Source organism: Coptis chinensis, chromosome 7, assembly GCF_015680905.1.
Source record: "Coptis chinensis isolate HL-2020 chromosome 7, ASM1568090v1, whole genome shotgun sequence".
Classification (NCBI taxonomy): domain Eukaryota; kingdom Viridiplantae; phylum Streptophyta; class Magnoliopsida; order Ranunculales; family Ranunculaceae; genus Coptis; species Coptis chinensis.
Genome location: NC_141462.1, coordinates 92,104,196 through 92,130,488, shown reverse-complemented (window position 1 = coordinate 92,130,488; position 26,293 = coordinate 92,104,196). Strand labels below are relative to the sequence as shown.

At 36.2% G+C, this 26,293-nt stretch overlaps 3 protein-coding genes and 1 non-coding gene across 4 annotated transcripts; 1 reads left to right on the top strand and 3 right to left on the bottom strand.

Annotated features, from left to right (window-relative positions):
• Positions 1–11,864: 11,864 nt before the first annotated feature.
• LOC147489992 (uncharacterized protein At5g01610-like) lies at positions 11,865–14,270 on the top strand. Its single transcript, XM_086572430.1, has 3 exons — positions 11,865–12,049; positions 12,548–12,602; positions 13,646–14,270. The coding sequence occupies exons 1-3, from the start codon at positions 11,963–11,965 to the stop codon at positions 14,014–14,016; spliced, it is 513 nt and encodes a 170-aa protein (XP_086428556.1). The 5' UTR covers positions 11,865–11,962; the 3' UTR covers positions 14,017–14,270.
• Positions 14,271–14,400: 130 nt separating this feature from the next.
• On the bottom strand, positions 14,401–15,211 carry LOC147489990 (uncharacterized). The gene is made up of 2 exons (XM_086572431.1): positions 15,050–15,211; positions 14,401–14,975 (listed from the first exon to the last, which is right to left on the bottom strand). The coding sequence occupies exons 1-2, from the start codon at positions 15,078–15,080 to the stop codon at positions 14,545–14,547; spliced, it is 462 nt and encodes a 153-aa protein (XP_086428557.1). The 5' UTR covers positions 15,081–15,211; the 3' UTR covers positions 14,401–14,544.
• On the bottom strand, positions 15,120–15,190 carry TRNAG-GCC (transfer RNA glycine (anticodon GCC)). Its single transcript has one exon. It is a non-coding gene; the product is annotated as a tRNA-Gly (tRNA).
• A 6,663-nt stretch (positions 15,212–21,874) lies between the features above and the next one.
• Positions 21,875–25,619, bottom strand: LOC147489989 (uncharacterized). The gene is made up of 2 exons (XM_086571139.1): positions 24,570–25,619; positions 21,875–22,416 (listed from the first exon to the last, which is right to left on the bottom strand). The coding sequence occupies exons 1-2, from the start codon at positions 25,344–25,346 to the stop codon at positions 22,195–22,197; spliced, it is 999 nt and encodes a 332-aa protein (XP_086427265.1). The 5' UTR covers positions 25,347–25,619; the 3' UTR covers positions 21,875–22,194.
• Between the last annotated feature and the right edge of the window lie 674 nt (positions 25,620–26,293).

Genomic DNA, 26,293 nt, shown 5'->3' with positions numbered 1-26,293 from the left:
TCCGTCATCTGGTTTACGTGCCGTTTTATGCATGCTCTATAACTTGTCTCAGCGATATGTCACGCAGTGTTTGAACAACAGAAAAATTGTCCGAAATCAATTTGTTTGCACACCGATTGAACAAAGCGTGTTTATAATTATTCGAAGTATTAACTCTAATCACATGATTACATCTTGTCGAAAATTGTTAGATTATAGTGATTGAGTTTTCCACATTTTTTTTATTGCCGGTTGTTTGGTTGTGAGAACCAACCCTTTTGGTTGGTTGAAGGGGTGGTCAGTCGAGTTGATATCGAGTGATGGGTAGAGGTTGGTGGTTTGTTTGAGATCTTGTGAAGCGGTCGGACGGTGGTTAATGGAGGCGGCAGCCATAGAAATCGATCTTGTTAAAGATTTTGAAATCTTTAAATGTTATGATGTGGTGGTTATGGTTTAGGTTATGTTTGTTGGCTAATGTAGTGTGTGTGAGGGCTGCGAATGGTGGTGGTGGGAGCTTCAGCTGACCATTAATGGCGTCCAATCACGAGTTTTCATCGTTATAAGGAATTGAGATTTGTTAGTATAGATAGGTGGGGGTTTTGTGAGGAACCAAACCGCTGGGTTTGTTTTATGATGGGTGGCGGTGGTGGCTGTGTGGTGGTCGGGGTGGAGGAAGTTTGGTTTGAAGAAGGAGATGAACAGTACCCAAAAACGATTTTGGGCTTGGGCCAAAATCGTGGGCTATTCTCTTTTTGGTTTTGGATTTTAAAATTTGACTTTTAGATTAGACTATGGGCCTTAGGATTTGGGCTTTTGGGTTTTTGGAGTTTAGGCCGGGTTGACCAGAGTTGACTGTTGACTTTGACCATAGTTGACTTTGACTTTGACCAGGGTTGACTTTGACCAGTTGACCTGAAAATTTGACTTTTTCATAAAATTATGATTCGGTCTAAGAGGATAAGTCTAGGACTATTAACGTGCTTGGCTTTAGGCTAAGACCTTTCTATATATACGTGTGTACGTGTATTAACTAATATGTGATTGTGCAGTATTTTATGATATACAACGTTATGACACTTAGACATTCATGAAATTAATAACGCGTAAACAAAAAAAAATACGTGAATCAAGATATTCTGTCGTTCTCTGAAATAATAATACATGAAATAAAGTTCAATAATGCGTAAATAAAATTACCCCTCTTTGAGAACTCTCCACGCCTCAAGTCTTAGAATTGAGTTTTATGACTGTTGATGTCATATGTTAGGTGGGCATTTATTGAATGTGTCATAAATGGCCCGTTAGCGTTATATAGGGGTATTCATTGAATGTGCCATGAATGACCCGGGTATTCATTGAATGTGCCATGAATGACCAGATTGTTTGGACTACCCTAGAGAGGAACTAAGGTATTCGCCTTGCGGGTTAGTTGTATTCCTTGAGTGTACGGGAATGTAGGGTTGGGTATTCCTTGAATGTGGCGGGAATGACCTAAGGTACATAGGTTGTGAAATATGTGTATAAGAAAAGAATTTGATTAATTGATAAGAGAAATTGATTTGATTATGCGAGTGTATTTGGGCTTGCATTGGAATACCTATAGGATATCTGCACATATTATATAAAATTGCTAACTTTCTTTTGCAGGAGGGTAGGACTTAATAATATTTTTGTGCAGGGACGCGGTCCTACCCTTATACATCAGTGGATATCGGTAAGTTTTAAATTCAATGGTTTAGATATTAAAACGAGTTATTATAATGAGTTATATAATGGAAGTTTTGCTTGGGAAGAAGCTATGCCGGTTGAAATGACGGAACTACACCCTTCTTCCAAGCCGAATGATTAGGTTATGATAGAGTTAAAGTGTTAGTGGGATAAGAAAAGTTTTGAATGTTTATATGTGTTTAGTCTACTCATACCAAACAGAAATTCAATTTCTTCGACCCATGTTTGCTTTGTTTTGGCAACGTGGGTGTGTTCTTAGGAACATAGGTGGAAGGCAAGATGGAACCGCGGCGTGTGATTTGGATTCTCACTTTGGAAAGATCACAGGGAGTTTATATTTTTAGGTCTGTTATTTTTTGGAAGTATGTAATAAGCGTAGTTTCATATTCATATGGAATGAGAATAAGATGTTGAGGACCCGTTATTCTTAAAATTTTATATTGATGATTTTTGAATGGAAGAGAGACTTTTGGAGTTTTTGTTGTTAAGATTATTTATGATGTGGGTTTTAGGTTTTGACATGTGTAGTAGTCACCCCGTCCATAGCCCTGGGTTTTAGACAATTGAATATAGTGATGTTTGAGATATTTATATTTCAAATATTCATTTTAATTGTTTAGAAATTCAGCCGTGACATTTTGGTATCGAGCTTAGGTTAGCCTAGATAGTGAAGGTCTAGGTGATCCTCGAATGTGGTGATTGGGTGTATTTGAGTTTAAGATGTTTGAAGTACTAATAGAAGTTAGTTTTGTTAGGATGATGGTGGAGATGACAATGACGCATCGGGTAATCGAAGTAATACCATATCTGGCGATTTGGGATCAATATTAACTCGTTGGTGCAAACTATTCGGAGGGGTCAACATGCTAATCTAGGAGATCCTTTTGCTAGGAGAAACAAGGATTTTATTACTTTAGGAGGCCGAAGTTCAAGGGAGAGAAAGGGGCCATTGATCTTTGAGAAATGGGTTACTATGTGTGAGTCCGTGTTTGCTAAGATGCAACTCACCGAGGTGCGTAAGCGGGGAGTTGGCTTCTCACCACTTGGAGGGGTCGACTTTATTTTGGTGGAGGTCTATCAAGGATAATGTGGATGTGGGAAATATGACTTGGGAGGATTTCCAAGTAAGATTGAGGAAGGTTTGTTCCTATGCTATTAAAGAGCAATTAATTGAGGAATTCTTTCATCCGACCCGAGGAGGAAAACTGCATTCTGAGTATGTGACTAAGTTCAATGAACTATCGAGGTATGCTCCCTATCTAGTGGATACCCAAGTAAAGAAGAACCAGAAGTTCATCCGTGGACTAGAGCCATGTCTATCGAGTTATTTGATACCCTTTGATTCAGAAAATTTCGATCGCGTGTTAGATTTGGCATTAAGATATGAACAGTTGGATAATAAACCCGGAAATGAGAAGATTAAAGAGAATGCCCCAAAACAAGCCAGCTTACACCTTATTTCTAGTCAGCCACGTCAAGGGCAGAGAAAAAGTCAGCATCACCCATATAATAGGCAAACAAGTAAGCATGTGGATAAGGGCCGAAGTGCTTCGCTAAAAGAGATTTGATGGTAATTGTTTGAACTGGGGGGAGGTTGGACATACTATTCGAAGATGTTCTAAACCAAATGAACTAGTAGGCAAGTGTTATAAATGTGGGCCAGTTGGGACACTATGGGAAGAACCTACCTTGGTTAATGTTAGGTATGTTTGAATTTGTTGTTTGCTAGTTTCCTTTATTGGTACTTAGCATGTAAGCAAGTATCGTATGATTATGAAAATAAAATGCTTTGTTGTTTTAATAGTTAGTTTCTTATGAAATTTATAATTGAAATTGTTCAAAGATGTTATAGTGTTGTTTTCATAACAGAGTTTTCGATTTTAAGTAAGTATTGGTTAAATAAGAAATTGGTATTTTAAAATTTCATATTTGAGTAAATTGGAATTATCCAAGGAATAAAGAAACCCTTTTGATAAAGGTTGGATTTGAAATATTTGATATTGTCCAAGTTATGTATATCGTTGGTGTGTGATCCAATATACATAACATCTCTTAGTATGCATCGTTGGTGTGTGAACCAAACATACTTGCATATCGTTGGTGTGTGAGCGGTATGCATACCACACATCATCGTTGGTGTTTGATCCTATGTGATGGTAGAGAGTTAGTATGCATCGTTGGTGTGTGAACCGTGTATACTTGCATATCGTTGGTGTGTGAGCGGTATGCATGCATCACATTGTAGGTGTTTGATCCTATGTGATGGTGGACATAGTATAGGCCGTTGATAATATGAATCAGTCTATCGCGTTTATTTTTATCTTCAAACATGTGGTGTTTGTGAGACACTGAGAGAAATGTTGATATATGTGTAAACACCAAGATGGTGGAGGGAATTTGTGAGTTTTTTTTTTAGTGAAAAGATTTGACTGGGAAGATTGTTGGGAAATGAAATTATTAAATGTATATTAAATGTGGAACGCTTGGACTAGTTGGGAAATACTAAGAGAGGAACTGATTGCCTCGGTGTGAGAGGAACTACATTGCCTTCTTAGTATGACTTAACTTGAAGAATATGAGTTTTGCTAAATTGAGAAATAATGGTTTTAATTAAGTGTTGGCAATTGAAGAAACTAATTATGTGTATTCCTTTTAAGGTGTGTATACTTGCGTATACACGTATGTCTCTTCTTATTGGTTGACGTACTGTTGTTTGGTTAATCTACACTCTACCTTGAATCTCGGGACGAGATCCTTTTAAGGTGTGTATATTATAACACCCTGTATTTTATTTCGTTTATTTTCCTAATAATAATAATAATGTAAATAGAATACAGAAATAGGATATCCAGTTGTTAGAAAAAAAAAAAAAGCCCGTAAGTAAGTAGATAGGATAAAAGCCCGTAAGTAAAGTAGATAGGTTTAAAACCCGGTTTTTCGGAGAGGTTTGAAAAACTGGAAAATAGGGGTTTCTCACGTAGAGTTTTTGAAAAAACAAAGCGAGAGTTTTGTTAAAAAGTGAGAGTTTTACCGAGAAAAAACAGGAGTTTTGAACGAGGAAGATAATCGGTTCAAGGAAGGCAGTTTACGGGTTTTAGATTTCAGTCGCTCGATTTTAACAAAGGAGTAGATATTTTTGTTTAACTCATGGATTTTCTTCGTTACTATTGTCTTTCTAAATTTTATAAACTTCCGTCATCTGCTGGTTCTCGTTGCCGTTTTATGCATGCTCTATAACTTGTCTCACGCAGTGTTTGAACAACGAAAAATTGTGCGAAATCAATTTGTTTGCAACAATCGATTGAACAAAGCGTGTTTATAATTATTCAAGTATTAACTCTAATCACATGATTACATACCGGCCGAAAATTGTTAGATTATAGTGATTGAGTTTTCCACATTTTTTTTATAATCAAGGTTGTTTGGTTGTGAGAACCAACCCTTTTGGTTGGTTGAAGGGGTGGTCAGTTGATATCGAAAGTGATGGGTAGAGGTTGGTGGTTTGTTTGGAGATCTTGTGAAGCGGTTGAAACGGTGGTTAAATGGAGGCGGCAGCCATAGAAATCGGTACTTGTTAAAGATTTTGAAATCTTTAAATGTTATGATGTGGTGGTTATGGTTTAGGTTATGTTTGTTGGCTAATGTAGTGTGTGTGAGGGCTGCGAAATGGTGGTGGTGGGAGCTTCAGCCACCATTAATGGCGTCAATCACGAAGTTTTCATCGTATAAAGGGAATTGAGATTTGTTAGTATAGATAGGTGGGGTTTTTGTGAGGAACCAAACCGCTGGGTTTGTTTTACTTGATGGGTGGCGGTGGTGGCTGTGGTGGTGGTCGGTGGTGGAGGAAGTTTGGTTTGAAGAAGGAGATGAACAAGATTACCCAAACGATTTTGGGCTTGGGCCAAAAATCGTGGGCTATTCTCTTTTGGTTTTGGATTTTAAAATTTGACTTTTAGATTAGACTATGGGCCTTAGGATTTGGGCTTTTGGGTTTTGGAGTTTAGGCCGGGTTGACCAGAGTTTGACTTTTGACTTTGACCATAGTTGACTTTGACTTTGACCGTGGTTGACTTTGACCAGTTGACCTGAAAATTTGACTTTTTCATAAAATTATGATTCGGTCTAAGAGGATAAGTCTAGGACTATTAACGTGCTTGGCTTTAGGCTAAGACCTTTCTATATATATAATATGCGTGTATTAACTAATATGTGATTGTCGCGAGATTTTATGATATACAACGTTATGACACTTAGACATTCATGAAATTAATAACGCGTAAAAACAAAAAAAAAAAATGAATCAAGATATTCTGTGGCTCTCTGAAATAATAATACATGAAATAAAGTTCAATAATGCGTAAATAAAATTACCCCTCTTTGAGAACTCTCCACGCCTCAAGTCTTAGAATTGAAGTTTTATATTTGCTGATGTCATATGTTAGGTGGGCATTTATTGAATGTGTCATAAATGGCCCGTTAAGCGTTATATAGGGGTATTCATTGAATGTGCCATGAATGACCCGGTATTCATTGAATGTGCCATGAATGACCAGATTGTTTGGACTACCCCTAGAGAGAACTAAGGTATTAAGCCTTGCATGGGTTAGTTGTATTCCTTGAGTGTACCGGGAATGTAGGGTTGGGTATTCCTTGAATGTGGCGGAATGACCTAAGGTACATAGGTTGTGAAATATGTGTATAAGAAAAAGAATTTGATTAATTGATAAGAGAAATTGATTTGATTATGCGAGTGTATTTGGGCTTGCATTGGAATACCCATAGGATATCCGCATTACATATTATATAAAATTGCTAACTTTCTTTTGCGGGAGGGTAGGACTTAATAATATTTTTTTGCGGACGGGCGGTCCTACCCTTATACATCATGGATATCGGTAAGTTTTAAATTCAATGGTTTAGATATTAAAACGCGAGTTATTATAATGAGTTATATAATGGAAGTTTTGCTTGGGAAGAAGCTATGCCGTTGAAATGACGGAACTACATGCCTTCCAAGTTGTGAATGATTAGGTTATGATAGAGTTAAAGTGTTAGTGGGATAAGAAAAGTTTTGAATGTTTATATGTGTTTAGTCTACTCATACCAAAGAAATTCAATTTGTCAACCCATGTTTGCTTTGTTTTGCGCGTGGGTGTGTTCTTGGGAACATAGGTGGAAAGCGGAACCAACAGGCGTGTGATTTGGATTCTCGCCGGAGCAGTCTGGGAGTTTATATTTTTAGGTCTCATTATTTTTGGAAGTATGTAATAAGCGTAGTTTCATATTCATATGGAATGAGAATAAGATGTTGAGGACCCATTATTCTTAAAATTTTATATTGATGATTTTTGAATGGAAGAGAGACTTTTGGAGTTTTTGTTGTTAAGATTATTTATGATGTGGGTTTTAGGTTTTGACATGTGTAGTAGTCACCCGTCCATAGCCCCGGGTTTTAGACAATTGAATATAGTGATGTTTGAGATATTTATATTTCAAATATTCATTTTTTTAATTGTTTAGAAATTCGGGCTGTGACATAAACAATCTGTTGAGCTCCTTAAGAGACTTTATAAAGTTATAGACAGTAAGAGCATCTCTAGGTGGACGTATCCGTGGTCGCATTCTTCAAATTTGAAGAAATGCGTCGGAATTTCCCGGAATTCCAACTCTAGGTGGTCGCGATTCGTGGTTGCATCACACCGCTTGTTCAAGATTCTTGTTAAAATTTGGCAATTTGGATCTTGGGATCGAGGCGACAATAATAGTAATGTCGCTACCCATTACTAATGTCGCCAACTTTTTGACTTTGACCACAAACAAGGAGAGGCCATTACCACCATCGCCGCTATTACTACTGGCGCGCCACTCTAATGTCGCTACACTCCTTCTAATGTCGCGTGCTCCAACGGGCAAAAAACGGGCAAAAAACGGCCTGATTTCTACCTTCTATACCTACACTCATCTCCTTCTTCATTTTACACACACTCAACTCAAACATTTGTATCAAACAACTCAACCATTTCACATCAATCCTTAACAAACAACACACACATTGCGAAAAAATGGATCATGAAGTATATGAGATATTTCCGCTTAAGTCTTCATCTTCATCTTCATCTTCATCGTCATCTTCTTCTTCATCTCCTCCAGCGGAAGACTCGGTAGATAGTCTTGATGAAGAATTTGTTAATGCCATGCCTCTTATGAAACACACTTTGGCTGTACTTGCACAAGCACAAGTACATGCTCCGAAGGCACCACATGGTGGTTCAAAGAAGGGTCGAAAAATTAAACATAGAAAATATGCTCTGACTTTGGAAATCTTGAAGAACAACTACTTCGGCCGATCGTCCCCGCCTTTCGAAGAGGATTTCAAACGGCGCTTTCGTATGAAAAAATCTTTATTTGTTCACATCTTCAACGATATTCAAACTCATTTTAAGTTTTTTCAGCCTAAAGTTAACAATGCTGGTAAACCTGGTATAGATCCTCTGGTCAAGGTGGCTGCAGCTTTGCGTATTCTTGGTTATGGCACGGTGTCTGATCAACTTGACGATCAATTATACATTTCCGAGCAAAGTGGAAACCAGGCGTTGAGGCATTTCTGTGATGCAATTATCAAATTGTACGGTTCAGTCTACTTGCGAAGGCCAAATATTGCGATAATCTGAACGCTTGCTTGCTTGCACATTCTGCCACACGGGATGGCGGGTATGTTGGGAAGCATTGATTGTATGCATTGGGAATGGCATAATTGTCCAACCGATGGCAAGGTGCTTACAAATGGTCGCTTCACGAAAACCATCCGTTATTCTCGAAGCCGCTTTAAAACCGAAGACTGTGGATATGGCATTCTTTCTTTGGGATGCCGGGATCACACAATGACATCAACGTGTTGGACAACTTCGCCGATATTTGAGCACGTGATCAATGGTACTTCTCCACCTATTTCTTTTGATGTAAATCAAAGATAACTATAATATGGGTTATTATTTAGGCGATGGTATCTATCCCGACTATCGGCATTTATACAAACAATTTCAAACCCTAATGCTCTTAAAGACGAAGTGGTTACGCGAACGATGCAAGAAGTCGCAAGAAAAGATATTGAAAGAGCTTTTGGGGTTTTGCAAGCTAAATTTAGTATTTTGGCAAAAGCTTGCAAATTATGGCATGTGGAGACAATGTACCGTTATTATGAGCATGTATCATATTGCACAATATGGTAATCGGAGCTAAAAATAAAAATTATGAAATGAGGAGGTACATTCCTGATCCAGAAGGGCAACCACAGATTCCACCTACTCGGGAACATTACATTGAAGGGACTCTACGAGTTCAATCAAAGACTATGCATGATAGACTTAAAAGCGACCTTGTCGAGCATCTATGGAGCATTAGGGGTGACCGACATTGATTGTTGTAATCTTTTATTTATTTATTATATAATTAGAGTAACTCTAGTAGTATGTAATAAGGGTGATATGTAATAAGGGTAAAATGACAAAAGTCCGACTGTCGCGCGACATTAAATAAAACACAGCACGCGACATTAGTAATGCGGCCTTGCCATATTAATGTCAGCCTTGGGTCCCCAATAAATTTTGCGACCACGAATTTGCGACCACCTAGAGTTGGTCGAAATTTGCTATCAAATTTTGTGGTAGCATTCTTCAAATTTGAAGAGTATGCTACCACCACCTAGAGATGCTCTAACGTTATGATAGCTGGTTCTAACGAGTTTGTTTTTAGAAAGATATGATTTGCTATTCAAAAAGGACTTGCGGCGCAACTTGTTACATGTTTGTCCTAACTATTTGTAAAATTCGTTATCAGTATCAATACAATTTTCACTTTTTTTAAAAAAATAAAAAATAAATATATATATATATATATATATATATATATATATATATATATATATATATATAGGCACATTCATTATCTTTTATTATAGCCACATTTTTACATACAAATGAATTAAGGCCTAGTTTTTGTGGGAGATGATCTCCCCACCATGAAGATCATTCTCACAAAAAATCATAATATTTGGATATGTCTAACCATGTAAAAATTAGTGTTCATTTGTGTTTATTTTTGAACTTTTCATCTAACAGTCTAAAAGTTTTGTAAGCATGTTCTAATGTTAGACTTCTTTGAATGAGCTAAATTTTTGTGAGCATGTTCGCTATGGTGGAAAGATGATATCTACAAAAAATCAGCCCTTAATTCAACTTTTAAGTCCATGATTTTGCTTGAATTAATTTACAATGTGGCTATAATGTGCGCATAAGAATGTGCCTCTATCCCTCCCCATATATATATATATATATATATAGTACTTCTGATTAAAACAGAAAAAAAAAAATACACATGAAATGACATTAATAACCTTTTACTCTTTAATATTTATTTATTTATTCTTTTTATTATTTTGTGGGCCCTATAAAAATGACCTCAATTTATTTTAATAAGTGAATAAAAAATAAAATGATGACCAGTCAAGACACATGAAATTACATTAATACCCTTTTACTCACCTATATATATATTTTTTTTTTTTATTATTTTGTAAGTCACGCAAAACAAACCCTCATACTTAGATAATACTTACATCTCACAGAATAATAAAAAGGAAAAAAAAATATGGGTGAGTAAAAAAGTATTAATGTCATTTCATGTGTGTGTGTGTGTGTGTGTTTTTTTTTTTTTGGGTCATATGTTTTGACTGGTCAAAAAACGGAAAAATTAATTGACCGTCCATTTGGTTGGAGAGAAGGAATCCTAATTTCAATTATTTTAGGAGGTAATCCTAATTGCCAGCACTGATGGAGAGGGGGGAGGGTATGTGAATATAACCCAAAAAATAATACTATTGTGGGGTTGTAGCTCAAAGCCACGATTTTCAAAGTAGTTTAGATATGGATACGAAAATCTCAATCATTTAAAAGTTTCAAATACATGTGGAAATAGGGGTGCCAATGGGTACCCGATTACCGAAACCGAAACCAAATGTTCCGGTTCTGGGTCTTAAAAAGTTAGACCCATTTAAAATAGGCCATTAAAAACCGAACCGATAAAGAATCGAAACCATTGAACCGAATAATAAAAAATCCGTGGGTACCCGAACCGAAACCGAAACCAATTATTATGATTTTGATATATAAAATTTAATATTATATTATATTTAAAATAATCAAACTCATACATCATAATATAAAGTATATTTTTTACGTGTAAAAGTCTATTAAATATATATAGCATAATAGTGAATGTGTGTTGCTAAATATATATTTTATAATTATATATTAAACAAGTGTATATCATATATTGTTAATAATAATATTAACGTGTATATTATGAATTAACTAATACATTTTATATTTATTAACTTATGCACGTGTATATTTAAATAGGATATACATGTTTGATATATTATGGTACACACACTTATTATAAACCAATATATAGTGTTCATGTTAAAAATTAGTGATGAGATATAATTGTAAGATGCATGTACTCGCATGTACTCGCATGTTCGATTTAAAATGCGAGTTAATACACGTGTACAAATATATGTGTACGCACGTAAAATATATCAATGTAACAAATATATGTGATTGCACTTGTACACGATCAAGTTAATACAAATAAACAAATATATGTGTATGTACGTAAAAAAAAAAATCAAAATTATAAGGTTAGATATTTGATTATTTTAATTTTTATATCAAAAGTTTAAATTATCACATGAATAGTAAATGTTTTAACGTGTATGATTGATATATATTCATAAATTAATGTAAATATGATTGTTGATACATCACAAATTATATATAAAATATTATCGTGTGAAAAAAAAAAAAAAAAAACAATGTAAGTTTTAGTATTTAAATGATTGAAATTGTTTAATAATTAATAAATAATAAAAACCGAAGAGAACTGAAACCTATAAAACCCATGTTTTAATTTTGGGTTGGGTTCATAATAAAAAACCGTAAACCGAAACCGATAAAACCACAAATAGTAAAACCCAAACTGAAACCGCTAAGACCCGACCCAAAACCAACCCATTGGCACCCCTATGTGGAATACAGAGAAGAATTAAATATCAATCCGAGATAAACACTGCAAAATAAATATCGTGAAATATCAATCTCTCAGACAGTTGGACAAACTTTTAGGCTTGTCTTGTGCTTGGATCGGATCTTGTAAAGAATAGAGAGAGAAGAGAATTAAATTTGTAAAAGAAAAGATGGATCAAATCTTGAATAAGGTTGGAAGTTATTGGTTTAGCAATAAGGCCAACAAAGAACTCAATTCCGTCGGTGAGGACATCAATGTATGTTTCTCTCTCTCTCCCCCTTCTCAACTCCAGTTTTATTACTTTTAAAAACAATATATAAATAGAATGTCCTAATTTGCAAATTCATTTATATATTAGAAAGAGATTGGTGCATTTAAGATTGAAGATAATAAACTGATGTTGATTCATTCCAATTGGATGTTAGAGCTTATATTAAAGCTTGGCTAGTATGAGTATAACATTTCAATGTAGGATGATTACTGCCTAACGTGCTTTACGAGGAGATGGATCCTCAATAAACCAATCATGTTTCTGGGATAAAGTAATATTTAATCATATTTAATTGGTTACTATCTCAATTATGTTTGGTTGCATCTACTTTAGCTTCCTCCCGCAATTTGTTTCTGTTAATCTCACATCCTACCAAATGATAGCACGTTACTTCCTTGTGGATTGGTACTTTTGTGTTAATTGCTTTGTTTTATTATGTGCATTGTTTGTTACACACTGACATAATTTCGCATGTAATTATAGTCACTGGGAAGTAGCATACAAGGAGGAACCAACTGGTTGGTTAATAAAATCAAAGGTACCTTTCACTTGCCTTTTTTTCCCCCTCTTTCTACCTTTCGATTCTGATCTTCGTTTACTTTATACACATTACCTAAGGTGAAATAAGGACATTCCACTCGCACTTCTGTCCATGTCAACTGTGTAATGAATTTGACAGTACTTTGTTCTACCTTTTTCTGCTGTTTTGTTGGCTATAACAGTTTTATGGTTCAGAAATTATACTGATGATTTGCAGAAACCAGTCCCACATTATGAAATGTATAACCCTGTTGTGACGATGAAACACAGTGTTTCAAAATGCTTAGTGTTTCAAAATGCTTTCTAGGTTTTTGAGTGAGGATGTAGATGCTGCAAGGTTATTTTTCCTTTACTGGAGCATTTTTGGTGATGGCGATGTGATTTTCCTTGAACTTGGGAGATATCCATGAGTGAATTTGCTTGCTATGCAAGCTCTAGAATAATGGACCACAATACTTCCAACAAGCCAAACAACCAATTTCTATTTTGTTGTGTTTTTTGTACTCTGACTTTTCCTTGCGCAAGTGGCGTATATAAGGGTCTTAGAGTGTTTTCATGATGTAGTAAGATTACGTAAGATTTGAGCTAGCAGTTCAGATTCACTGGATTGAGATCTAAAGATGGACACCATACAGTCAAGCACTAAACCTAAGCCCATATTAGAACTATATTAAGAAGTTAGGCCTCTTCAAAGTTTTTTTTTTTTTTTTACTTTGAGATTTCTATCACAAACTTAAAGCTTGCTTTTGAAGTTTCATTCAGTTGTTTAAATCCATCTAACTCACTTCTCTGCTAGTCTATTCATTAAACAACAACCTCTTGGAATCTTTAGAAAGTGTTTTTTTTTTATCGCTTTAATGTTAATGCCGCCACAAAGCTTTCTTGTGAAGAAAATCTGGCATTGGGGAGACTAGGATTCTCTTCTGTCGTTGGCATCATATAAGTTTCAGTCAGTTAAATACATTAGATTATACTCATTAATAATCTTATATATTTTTCTAATAACATCTTGTACATATTGTTGGAGTCTTGTTCTTACAGGAAAAATGCAAAAGCCATTACCTGAGTTATTAAAAGAATATGACATTGCAGTAGGCATCTTCCCTCGAGATGCCACCAACTATGAATTTAATGAGGAGACAGGGAAGCTAGTTGTGTACATACCTTCCATCTGTGAAGTTGGCTACAAAGATTCATCAGTCTTGCGTCTATCCACCACTGTTACTGGGTATCTGGAGAAGGGAAAGCTAGCTGATATTGAGGGGATGAAAACAAAGGTGATGATATGGGTGAAAGTTAGTTCCATCACCACAGAAGGATCAAAGATCCATTTCACAGCTGGTATGAAGAAGACCAGGAGTAGAGAAGCTTATGAGGTGCTTAGAGATGGAGTGAGTGTGGATAAGTTCTGAATATATTGGATAAAAGCTGAGGATCATCTCTTCTGGAAGAACTTCCTCCTTCAGTTAATGTTCATGGCCATCAATTTTCAATTGAAAAAAAAAACTGTGTATGGTGATTCAGTTGTAAAGTTTCTATAAATGAGAGTTTACTATGTTTGTGTACCATACATTGAAAAGCAGAATGCAGCATAAATATGGTTGAATATGCTGCTTACGTTTAGAACAAATTATTACAAATCACAATATGAAGGCTCTGTTATCTATCTCATGAGCTAAAAGAATGGCTGTTAACCAATGAAGTTATATTTGCCGCAAGTTTCAATGAAATCACCAGAGTACATCCACTGCAATGGAAGATATATTTTACAGACATTCTTCTTCAAGATACAAAGATTGAATATAAGTCTGTGTACTAAACACAAAGATTTATTGTAATGTAAACTTGTAATAAGAGGCATGAGCTTCTTTGGTTACATACTTGAAAATGCAGAAAACAACTCTGCTATTCATTAACAAGAAGATAAAAACATGAACTGATTAATTACGAGTAGCAGCAGTAGAAGGGGATTGTTTAAGCCTTCTAAATTCTTCAATCCACCGATCTTCAGGAACACGACGAGCCCAATCAGGAGTAAAATCACCAAACGAGATCCCTCTCATTGCATCCATGATCCTCGTCGCGCTCTCCGGTGGCAAAGGCGCATTTCTACGGCTCTCGTCTTCTATAAACGCTCTGGATATCGCTGTTTCTTCGGCTTTTCGCATTTCTTCTTCTTCTTCTTCTTCAGTTTCATTGGGTTCGTTCAGATCAATGGCTGCTATCCCTTGAACGGAACCGTTTGGGATTTGGATTGGTTGTTGATCAGATGAATTTGAATCGCTATCATCGTCCGTGTTGTTTGAGATTGGCTGGTAGTAATCAGGCTCTTCCACGTCCGAATTGGCTTCGGAATCACTGTCATGGTTTTCTGCACAAAATTAAATTGAATTAGTAAATTTACAATGAAAATGCTTTAACCTTAAAAAGGAGACAGATCAAAACCTTGAAGGAAATTGTTTGCAGAGATCGACATTTCTGACTGTGTAGCTATTTTGGCATACAAAACCTAATATGCACCAGCCGGGAATCGAACCCGGGTCTGTACCGTGGCAGGGTACTATTCTACCACTAGACCACTGGTGCTTGATAAAATAAATGCAAGTTGTTTTGATTTCCTTGTCCAACAGTTGGTGTTAAACCAAACACAGGGTTTTTTCGGTTGTTGCAACCTTTTACTTGCCGGACCCCATTCTTTTTGACTATTTATTACAAATGTGTCGTTGGCTCCAAAATTGTTTTGTGTTGGGCCCCAAACCAAGTCAAAAACCTTTTCACCATTAAACCCTTAAACCACCATCAAAAACCTTAAACCATTAAACCCTTAAACCCTAATGAAAACTATATCCTAATACTAACACTAAACACTAATAGAATAGCCCAACCTTATTTTAGAACATAAAGATGAAGAAGAAAATGTAATGCATTATGACCCCATTCAAGAAGAAAATGTAGAACAAGTTCCAAGTGACCCCATTCAAGAAGAAAATGTAGAACAAGTTCCAAATGATCCCATTCAAGAAGAAAATGTAAAACAAGTTCTAAGTGGCCTAATTCAAGAAGAAAATGTAGAACAAGTTCAAAGTGAAGAAAATAGAGAAATAGATGATGATATATTTAATAAGAATAAAGTAAATCTAAATTAAAGGTAATTATGCATGTAGTAATTATACATGTAGTAATTATGCATGTAGTAATTATTCATGTGTACAGTGATGTATAGGACGGAAAAAGAAAATTCGAAAGCTTAAATGACCCGATTAGGTCATTCGTATTGCACACCAAACGGTGTGGTTACACTGTTTGGACTGAGTCCAAAACGATGTGGCCATGTCGTTTGGGATTTGAACTTAGAAAAAAAAAACTTACCGATGTGGTCACACAATTTGGACTAAGTTCCAAACGACATGGCCACACCGTTTGGGACTTAGGCCAAACGGTGTGGCCATATCGTTTGGGATTTGAACTTGGAAAAACATAAAGTTTTGTTTTTTGGCCTCTTGACCGGTGTGGCCACACCGTTTGAACTAAGTCCCAAATGACTTGACCACACCGTTTGGGACTCAGTCCAAATGGTGTGGTCATGTCGTTTAGGATTTAAACTTTGAAAAAAATATGAAGTTCTGTTTTTTGGCCTCTTGACCGGTGTGGCAACACCATTTGGACTAAGTCCCAAACGACTTGGCAGTCCAAACGGTGTGTCCATGTCGTTTGGGATTTGAACTTTGAAAAAATATGAAGTTCTGTTTTTTGGAATCTCTAATGGTGTGGCCATGTCGTTTTATGATTTGAACATAGAAAAACACAAACAGTGGTAAACGGTGTGTTTGTGGCATTTGGTACTTAAGCCAAACATCAATTAACAACTGTTCTTCATTTAGGATCCTTCGGTGTGTTTCGAGAACTCTGAAAACTCGAATGACGTGGATGATGTTCAACCGCTTTCAATGGATACAACATAAATATTTACTTACTACGAAGAGGTACATAGTAGGCATTGTTTTCACTTGTTTTTATTTTCTAAATGAAATTATATTAGTTTATTGATTGTTGTTTTCTTTCATATCTTTAGGTATTTCATATACGTAATGACGTAATTGGTTGGGCAATTGCTCGGGAAAAACAATGTAATGTGGTTGTGGTAATTGGGAAGTCGCAGAATGCTAACGGGAACCGAGTACCAATGCTGGATATAGCTTGCGAGAGTTCGGGTGTGTATCGTTCACACAAAAAAGCAGAGAAGGCTAATAAGATAAATACGGGAACCAAGAAACGTGGATGTCCATTTAAGTTAAGATATATTTTCCAACGCGACACTGTCGATAGTTGGAAAATTGTCGTTCTTAATGGTGTTCACAACCATCCATTGGGAAGACCCTTGAAGGACATGCATTTGCTACTCGACTGACCGTTCCACAATTTGAGTTCTTGTCAATCCAAAGTTCTGTTTTTTTGCCTCTCGACCGGTGTGGCCATATCGTTTGGGACTGAAATTTGTCGAACCTTGATTTCTTTTTTTCTTAACTTCCATATTTAACTTCCAACAATTCTAATACTTCCAAATTCCATATTCCAACAATTCTAACACTTCCAAATTCAAAACCAAACACATAAAATGGAATCGCATAACATCAAATTCAAGTATTTTGAAATAAAATGGAATCGCAAACACATAAAATGGAATCGCATAACATCAAAACCAAATTCACATAACATCAAATAATATTTTGAAATAACATACGACAAAATCAAGTATTTGGGTACAGATATCACAACATCACTCTTTACAACAAAAGCAATCTAAACACCTTTACTAATAGAACTCCAGAGTTGAGATCAATGCTCAAGCTGCTTTTTCACCTATGCTCTTTCACGATATCGTCCTCCAATGAACTTGCACCTGGTCAAATTGTATGCCTCCATGAACTCGTTCCGTGCATTGTCTGGAATCGCAGTCCCACCCAATTGCAGGCCTTGATTGAGCAAGCGAGAAATTTCATCGACCATGGGGTGCTGTCAAAATTAAAATGAAAAACTACATTAGTATATACATTTATAAAATAAAAAAAAAAAAAAAAAAAACGTTGTAAGGTATTAACTCACCAGATTATGATATGAAAGACTCTGTAGGGAGTAGTGATTATGATGATCACGGTTTATCATTCGAATATGACTATTGTTTTCGTACCAACTCATGTATCTACTAACACACTCCCATAGATAAGACGGAATGGGTCCTCGATGTTCAAGTTGTATCAAGTGATTCTGCCATTTACTCCAGTAGGAAGACGCAATATTAAATTTCACATCGTACTCGCGTCCGGAAGTAGTTCGCGTCGAGGTTTTTGGTCTTGGGGGATCTGAGGATACAAACTGCATATGACCTAACTGACGCACAACCCTCGAAACATTGTACTGCTCGACATTATCAATAAAGCATATAAATCTCTCGAAAAATGCTATTTCATCCACCGGCCGTGTAGCTCGGACTTCAGCATAAGGATACCATTCAACCTGTCAAATAGCATATGATCGAGGAAATTAATCATTAACCACATACTAATAATATCAATTAATAGATAAAACTATTTACATACAAAAATGCTTACATCGGTACAAGTCATATTATCAATCACCGCTCGGGTATGCTTCAATGCAGCTGTTATGCTAACATAAAAAGACTGAGTAACTGAGTACCTATGAGTACGCGACATGCTCAACTGATAGTCATTATTTGGGAATGGCCCGAACACCGGGAAGTACTCATAAATCCATGCCTAGATTAATATAGACACCCAGTTAATATTGTAATAGATAGATAAAATTGACATTGAAAAGAAAAACAAAAAAACTAATACCTGTAGGAGAGTGAAATAGCCTGAAATACCTTTCACCACTTGTGGCAGTCCCAAGACCCTTGTACAAGTAAGCCAGTAAGGCTGCACCCCACGCGTAGTCTCTGATCTCGACAAATTTCAAAAGCAGTCTCAAATAACAAACGGGAACTACAGTTCCAAACGTGTCGGTGAAGGTGATACATCCAAAGAAAAATAACAGATAAGCTCTCACAGCAAACTGCAACTCTTTTTGGGTTGTCGCCTTCTTCACAATAACCCCATTTTCATCACGTAAATCTTCATCCGTTACCTTCCCAGCAAACTGCTTCATGAAGAAATCCATCATAACTTTGGAAGTGAACTTATTAGATTTTATCTCCGCATCTATCTTATCCATGGGTATGCCAAGACCTTTGTGGAGGAGTCTTTTTGTCTGTTCCAGGGTCAAATTAGTGTCCCCGGTCACTGCTTTGCCTCTAATCGAACTCCTAAGAGTTGGGAAACATCGTCCAACGTGATTGTCATCTCGCCCCATGGCATATGAAACGTGTTGGTCTCTGGATGCCACCTCTCCGCAAATGCAGAGACCAACACAAGATCCTGATGCCTGTATACACCTAAAACCAGAGCACATAAACCGGTCCTTTGAAGCTCCACGTGAAAATTAGAACAGTCTGAACACTCTCCGACGATATCCCATTGTACCAACTTGTTTAGGTGCCCATGGCACTTTAACACCCCTCGCTCCGCCTAAAATAACAAAAACTCAGTATTAATGTATGCACAAGATTTCGTAATACAAAATTTAAATACTAATAGACACTATATGATAATATTACCTGCCCCTCCCAAACATCGCGAGCCACATGCACCGCGTAGTCATACAACAGATGTGGCACACGATGGCCACCTCCATAAACACCTATCTGGAACTCCAAGTCATTGTTGGACTTTCTCACAATATTCACTGGAGGTACAGGTACAGGGACTTTCTCATCCTCCTCCTCCTCGTCCTCCTCCGCGTCCTCCTCCTCATCCTCCTCCTCCTCATCATTCTCCTCTTCTGCATCATCAACACCCTCTTCGTCATCTTCTTCACTATCATCTTCTTTACCATCACCATGACTTACAGCTACACTTTTCCCACGATCCATATTTACGTCATCTATATTTACATCTTCATCTAAATCTAAATATACATCTACATCACTCGAACTATCCGCTTTCTTCTCTTTTGATTTCCTAACTCTACACCACTTACTACATTACTGGGATCATTCGCTTTCCGATCTCCTATACGGACTGATGCCAAGGTGGTTGTTACCCTTTCTCTCTTTTTCTCAGGCTCCTCATCGCAACCTGAAGTATTACTCCCCCCCACCTAACAACTTCTTAGCACTCGTGAAAACATTTTTTGCTACATTCTTCACATTCACATTTTTTGTTCGAGGCATTGTTACAAAATACCCAAATAAATTAATAATAAGTAAATTGGAAAAATAAATAAATAAATAAAAGTATTTTGATATGATAATTACTTGACCAAAATGAAGCAAAATAAATAATTACTTGAAACAAATGTAACTTGGATAATCAAAACAGTACTCATGATAAATTCACATCTCATGCCTCCTCACTTAATATTGATAAGGAAAACTCAAAAACAAATAGCTAGATCCTAATCATATCAAGCCCACTCAATGTAGCCTGTATGGCCGTGGCCGTAGGAACTTATTCTAGTTGCTATCCTGAGATATTTTCTGTTTTGTCAGTCAAGGTAAATAGAAAAAGGGTCAACGAGTAAGCTAGCCTTGCCTTCCAGGGGTGGGGGTGGGGGTGGGGGCGTGGGCTAAGGTAGTTTGCATATATCCCAACCTTGTGTGCCTGAGTCTCAAGGAAGTAACTACTATTACCTCCTAACATATAGACCCTCAAGTAGATTTTGCTATATATCCGCTTAAGTCAGATGTGGAAATATATTCCCAACTCCAAATATTTCATCATAATACCAAGGTATACGGTCCATCCAGAGGTTGATCTTCTCAATTAAATTGGTCCTACAATAAGCTAAAGAATAATATCACACCGGGTAAAGCATGGTGATTTCGCTGTGGCTTGCTATTGAGTTATGTGTACAGACATAAACATTCAGGACTCTAAGAAACTTGTCCTCAGTACTTCTTGTTACAGACAATGTGAACAAACAAATCTAAAAGGCTAAACCAGTAATGTAATTCTTATAGTCAATAAAAATAGTTACTCAATGAGCCTTATTGACATATTATCCTCCACAAAGTACTTTCTTTAATTCACATAATGAGAGAATGTCAGGTTAATCAAACAATGAGATGAAATTGCTCATTCATCTTCAAGAAGAACCGTCTTTCACAACAATGTTCTTTTTCTTCTCCTTAGAAACCTACTAAACTAGTCCAAAATAATCCACACCATATTTTCCGCAACATTTAGAATCTAAAAAATACTTGCAACAGAAAACACGCGATATTAAGTCTTCAAAAATGAATATCGGGTGATTGAGATTTTAAACTTGCATACTAAGCAAAACAGGAGACAAAACATCAAAATACCTGCATATACCTAGCAAGCACTAAAAAATCAATGTTTCGAACCAATTCCAAGACCTCACTTTCTCTTTCAGTTCCTTTTTTCGTGCCCAAATAATGGTATGGAACACTACTAGGACTTAAAGAAGGTTGGGATATATGGAAATGTTATTTCTTATGAAGATATTGGTTGTGCAAATTGAAAATGAAGGATTCGAAAATGATAAACAAATAAAATGAAAATAAACTTTGTTTGAAAGTTTGTTTGAAAGTGCGAGAAGAAGCTTGTTTGAAGTTGAGAGGGAGAACACCAACGCTATTTTTGGTTTTTGGTAGGATTTTTTTTGTGAATTCGACGAGCCAATTTTTTGTTTTTGGTTTTGGTAGGTTTGTTTGCGATTTTTTGTGAATTTGACAAAGGGTGAAAAGTGGTAACTGTCTATTGCCGGTTTCTTGGTTTTGGTTGGTTCGAAATTGCGCCCAACACAATTGGCAGATTCCGAGGCCCAACTTGGATCTGCCCAACACAATATGGAGTCCGGCAGTAACAGAACTCAAATAAAAACATTTTATATGACGAGCTGATCATTGTTTCTCACTTTCTCCCAAAACTTCACCGTTCTCTTAGGTATATTACTTCTGTTAAGCAACTACGAAAATTCATGCACGAGTGCAAAAAAGTGATTGGATGCTTCAGTAGAAACTTCACTGAGTGCAAAAAGGAAGAAGATTATATATAAGTGAGCAGCATGCAGCAGATTTACTTATTATTCAAAGCAAATTCAGGCATCAGACGCTGGGAATTAATCATTACATTCAAGTCTTTACTACAAATTTAATAGGACAATAATTCACTTAATCAACATAAATGGCAAAAATCCAAAATTGTAATATGATCCAAATATTTCTTCCGGAGAAGTATAATAATCATACGAGTAAGTAATTTACTTGATTTTCGATTCAACATTATTAAACCTTAAAAATACAAATCGTATAACTTAAACAACATTTAATCCACCGCTTACACAACATCCTTTTATACAATGATGAGGTCTTGGAGTTGCTCAAACTCTAGATTATCGGCGGTGTCATGTCATGTAACACTATCAAATCTTTGTCTTGGATCAGCTCAAGGCATCCGCAAATACAACATGGGGAAAGTTGTGTTCCTTTTTCATTTCCAAAATTTTCATGAACCTTTACTGCTCCTGCCGCTTCTGCTGTCATTGACTTCTTGGAAGAAACCTTTACCTGCTTCATAGGTTGACCAGCAGATTGCAGCTGCAGGGGCGTGGAATAGCATCCTGGGTTTCCATCCTCTTAAGAGCCCTGTATACCCATCCTTTTTCACTATAGTTTTAATAACATCAGTAATTGAACTGTTGGTAAATCTGTCACATCCACAGACACCCTGCAACAGTTGAAAGAAAAAAAAAACATTTAAATCAGATAATTACTAAAATTTATTTACCAGGAATACAATCTTTTATTCTGAGTTGTCCAGACGACAGTACAGTTAGAAAAACATAATAAACAGTTTCCTATCAAAAGTATATATCCAATATATTCGATAAAAGGATCACGATTTGACCACGACATACTAGCCTTCATAGATTATGACATGCCAAGAGTAGTGTACAAACTTAAGAGATGCCAATTTACAGGTCTTCAGGGTAGTAAAGCATGATAGTAGTGTCGGTTGTGTTTGATTCTCAGAGTGCCACAGCTCATAAAATAGCCACAGGGCAGAGCTGTAGGCACTTACGAATAAGAAGTATGTGCCCACCCTTACCCAGTAGGAAGTAAGAGACAAGCTGGTGGATCCAATCATGAACAGTTTATCATACTTGAAGCTAATTTCTATCACCTGATGGACTGCTGACAAAATTTGAACTGCCCTCTGTTTCAGCAAAGACAACGAGGGCGAAAGGAACTGACAACCAAAGATAGTTGCAAATACCAGTAAGTAGTACTGGACAAAGATTCCAGTGTGAAAAGAGAGTCATGGGGGTGACACAACATACAACCATTTCACAGTGGTGTCTACTTTAACATCCCATTTGTACACATTAGTGTTTAGGAAGTCTTCTTCAACTCATTTCACAAGCCGTGGGATACACCAGATAAGAAAAAGAAGCTTTTGTGAAGAACATCAAGATTCACACTTTGCTTTCTCAAGCCAATGTTAGCTAAGCACATCCCTTAAGCCATTGTTTGGGACTTATGGAAGGAAATAGAAGGATCTTTGATCATGTAGAGAGAGAGAGAGAGTTTCATAAAAAATATTCTTAATGCCAGAGAGGTTTTGTTTGATTGGTCTGTTGTTTTACTTAGAGTCTACCCATATAGAACAGCAAGACACATGCAAGTGTCTACCGAGCAGAACATAGGTAATTTCTCAACATAAAACGGCAAGCAAGGCTACTTCCAGACAATTAGCCAAAAGAAAGAGTGTCCGGATCAATACCCTCAAGAACCCTTGAACATCATAACAATAGATAATACCTTCGTGTTGGCCAAACCTTCCACCAGTATCTAGAAGAAAGCACATGCATCCATTGGAGAGCATTTCTTGGCAATCCTTTTTTTTTATATAGGGTGGAGATGGGGGGAGCATTCATGGAAGCATTGGATATGCTCCTAAGCTAGGAATCAACAAACTGTAATACCTATTACCCTATTGGTAATAATATTAATATACATAAATGTTCACAACCTCTAAGGCTTCCAACATTAGTTAAGTATTTGGACAAAGTACAAAAAGCTCCATCAAGCTACATCCAAATGCTACATGATCAGTAAACAATTCGATTCCTTAGCAGATAAGAAATGAAAATAGAGGGAACCAAGAAGAAGAAATTGAGAATACGGTGTATTCTGATACTGAAAACATCGATACATTCTTGGTCCACGACATGAGGAAAATTGTGGCCCAACAAAAGTACTAGATATGAGGAAATCATCAATATGGCAACCTAGTATTGTCGATGTCTAAATGTTCAGTTTAGCATGAAGTGAGTTATGTTAAGAGACGATCTTATTCTCTACCAATACCTTATGACTTACTGTGAGCATATCAAGTATTTAAACAAGATTATTTTCCCTTATCTCCTTTTAGAAAAATTAGATCAGGCCATCATCCAACAAAGTTCATCCATTAGAACTCCAACCTATCAACCATAGCACTCATACCGTTGTGTCATCAATTGCTTCATCGTAGTACAATTCTGTCTTTACCTTTTCCACTCATACATCTTATATATTAAACACACGTCATACACCATCAGCCTTATTCAACCAAATAGACTAGTCTTTTTTTTTTCCCGCTAATCTAAATAGACTAATCTAAGAAGTGAAAATAACCATATCAATACTTTAATGTTATAATACTAGAGGTCCCTAGCAACTGGCAAACTTATGCTTGCTCCTTCATCCACACATAACTTTTAGGCAATATACTCTAGTCACAACTTAACTCATAATCTTTTCGAAAATACTCATTCAAGTGATACAAGAAAACTAACCAGTGCTACAATTTCTAATATGCAAAGATAATAGCAATACCTGACACTGCAACTGGGTCTTCACAACATCAAGCGGCGTTGTAACAGCAGCTGCCAGAGCTCCAGCAGCAGCTCCAGCAGTAGCATGAACAACTAACCGTTCATCACTCACACTTTCCGGCGATATCTCCATCAACCCTCTCTTAACAGCTTCATAAGTAGCAAAATGAACAGCAGTAAACGGAGCATTCATCAAAACCGTAGTCTTATAACTCGCGTAAAAAGACCCAATCCCTTCTTCTCTCAAAACCGTCTTCATACAATCCATAACACCTTTATAAGGACTACTCCTCAATTGCAACCTTTGTTTCACAACATCCATAGGTGTAAACACAGCATCACTAGCCACCGTTGCGAGAACACCCGAACCGGCATGTGCAACTGAATTATTAGGATTCCCTCTAGAGAAATATTCCTTACAAATTTCATACACTGAAAAATAAACAGCATGTGCTGGTCCAGCGCCTAGACCCATTGCACCAATACCTCTATATAGCCCTACTGCCCCTTCTACTTTTAATACAGATTTAAATACTTGTCTTAAATCAACACTTTGAATTGGACAAGATGTAATTGCTTGCATTCTTGTCTTCAAAGTATCAACTGGAAACATTGCCATGTGTTCCACACACCCTGCAATTGAGCCTGCAATCATAAATTGCCAAAATTCCAACCCATCATGTGCTGAAACCGTGGTTTCTCGAGATGGGGTTTGTGTCATTGTTATAAAGTCTGGTTTTTGAAACTTGGGTGCTGGTGAAACATCAGTAGTAGCCATTGTTGAATGATAAATTAGGGTTTGTTAATGAAATATATAGTGCTTTTGTGATGGTAAAGGTTTGTCTCTATACACACTAGTGAAATTGAACAACTGTGGAAAAATAGGTCACATCCGATAGAGATTTGTTTATAAAGAATAAAAATTCGCGGAAACCTTTTTTGCCAATTTAGGGTTTTGTATTTCTGTTCCTTTTCACAATCGGAAACGTAAGGACGAGCTTCTTCTTATTTTTTTTTTTTTCAAACTTCGTGGTCAAACTTTTATTATTCCACGTATACGTATCGTTTGTTAGCAGATTTTGGCACTTGTCGACATTTTTCGGTAACCCAATATTATAAATTTCAACATTTCGAAGAGAAAAAATATTATGCACGGTTCTAGTTAAGAATTCATAGAACAGATACAATTAATCAACGACCAAAATATCGTCGATATATATCATTTTTTTTTCACTGATATCGATATTTTTTATATATATCTATTGAATATTGAACATTTTTTTCCGATATATATCAGAATTTCCGATATAAAATTTTATATCGCCGATATAATTGATATATACGATATATATCATTTGACTTTTTGACTATTTTTTAATATAAATCCGATATTTCTAATATATTTATGATATATCTGATATTTCTGATATTTCGATATTTTAAATAGTTTGGACTGGTCACAAAAAAATAGATATATCTAATATATATCGGTTTTTGAGTACACCGATATATTCACCGATATCAATATTTTGGTCATTGCAATTAATTAGCATAAAAATAAAAATGGTGGTTATCATTGTCAAAAAAAAAAAAACATTTGGAAACATGTTTTATTGGGTGAATTTTTTCAAGAAAATCAAAATTTAAGTAGATCCATGGACAATAATTGAAGATGGTTGAAGGCTGCCAAAATTTGCGTCGAGGACTAAGAGCATTTCTAGGTGG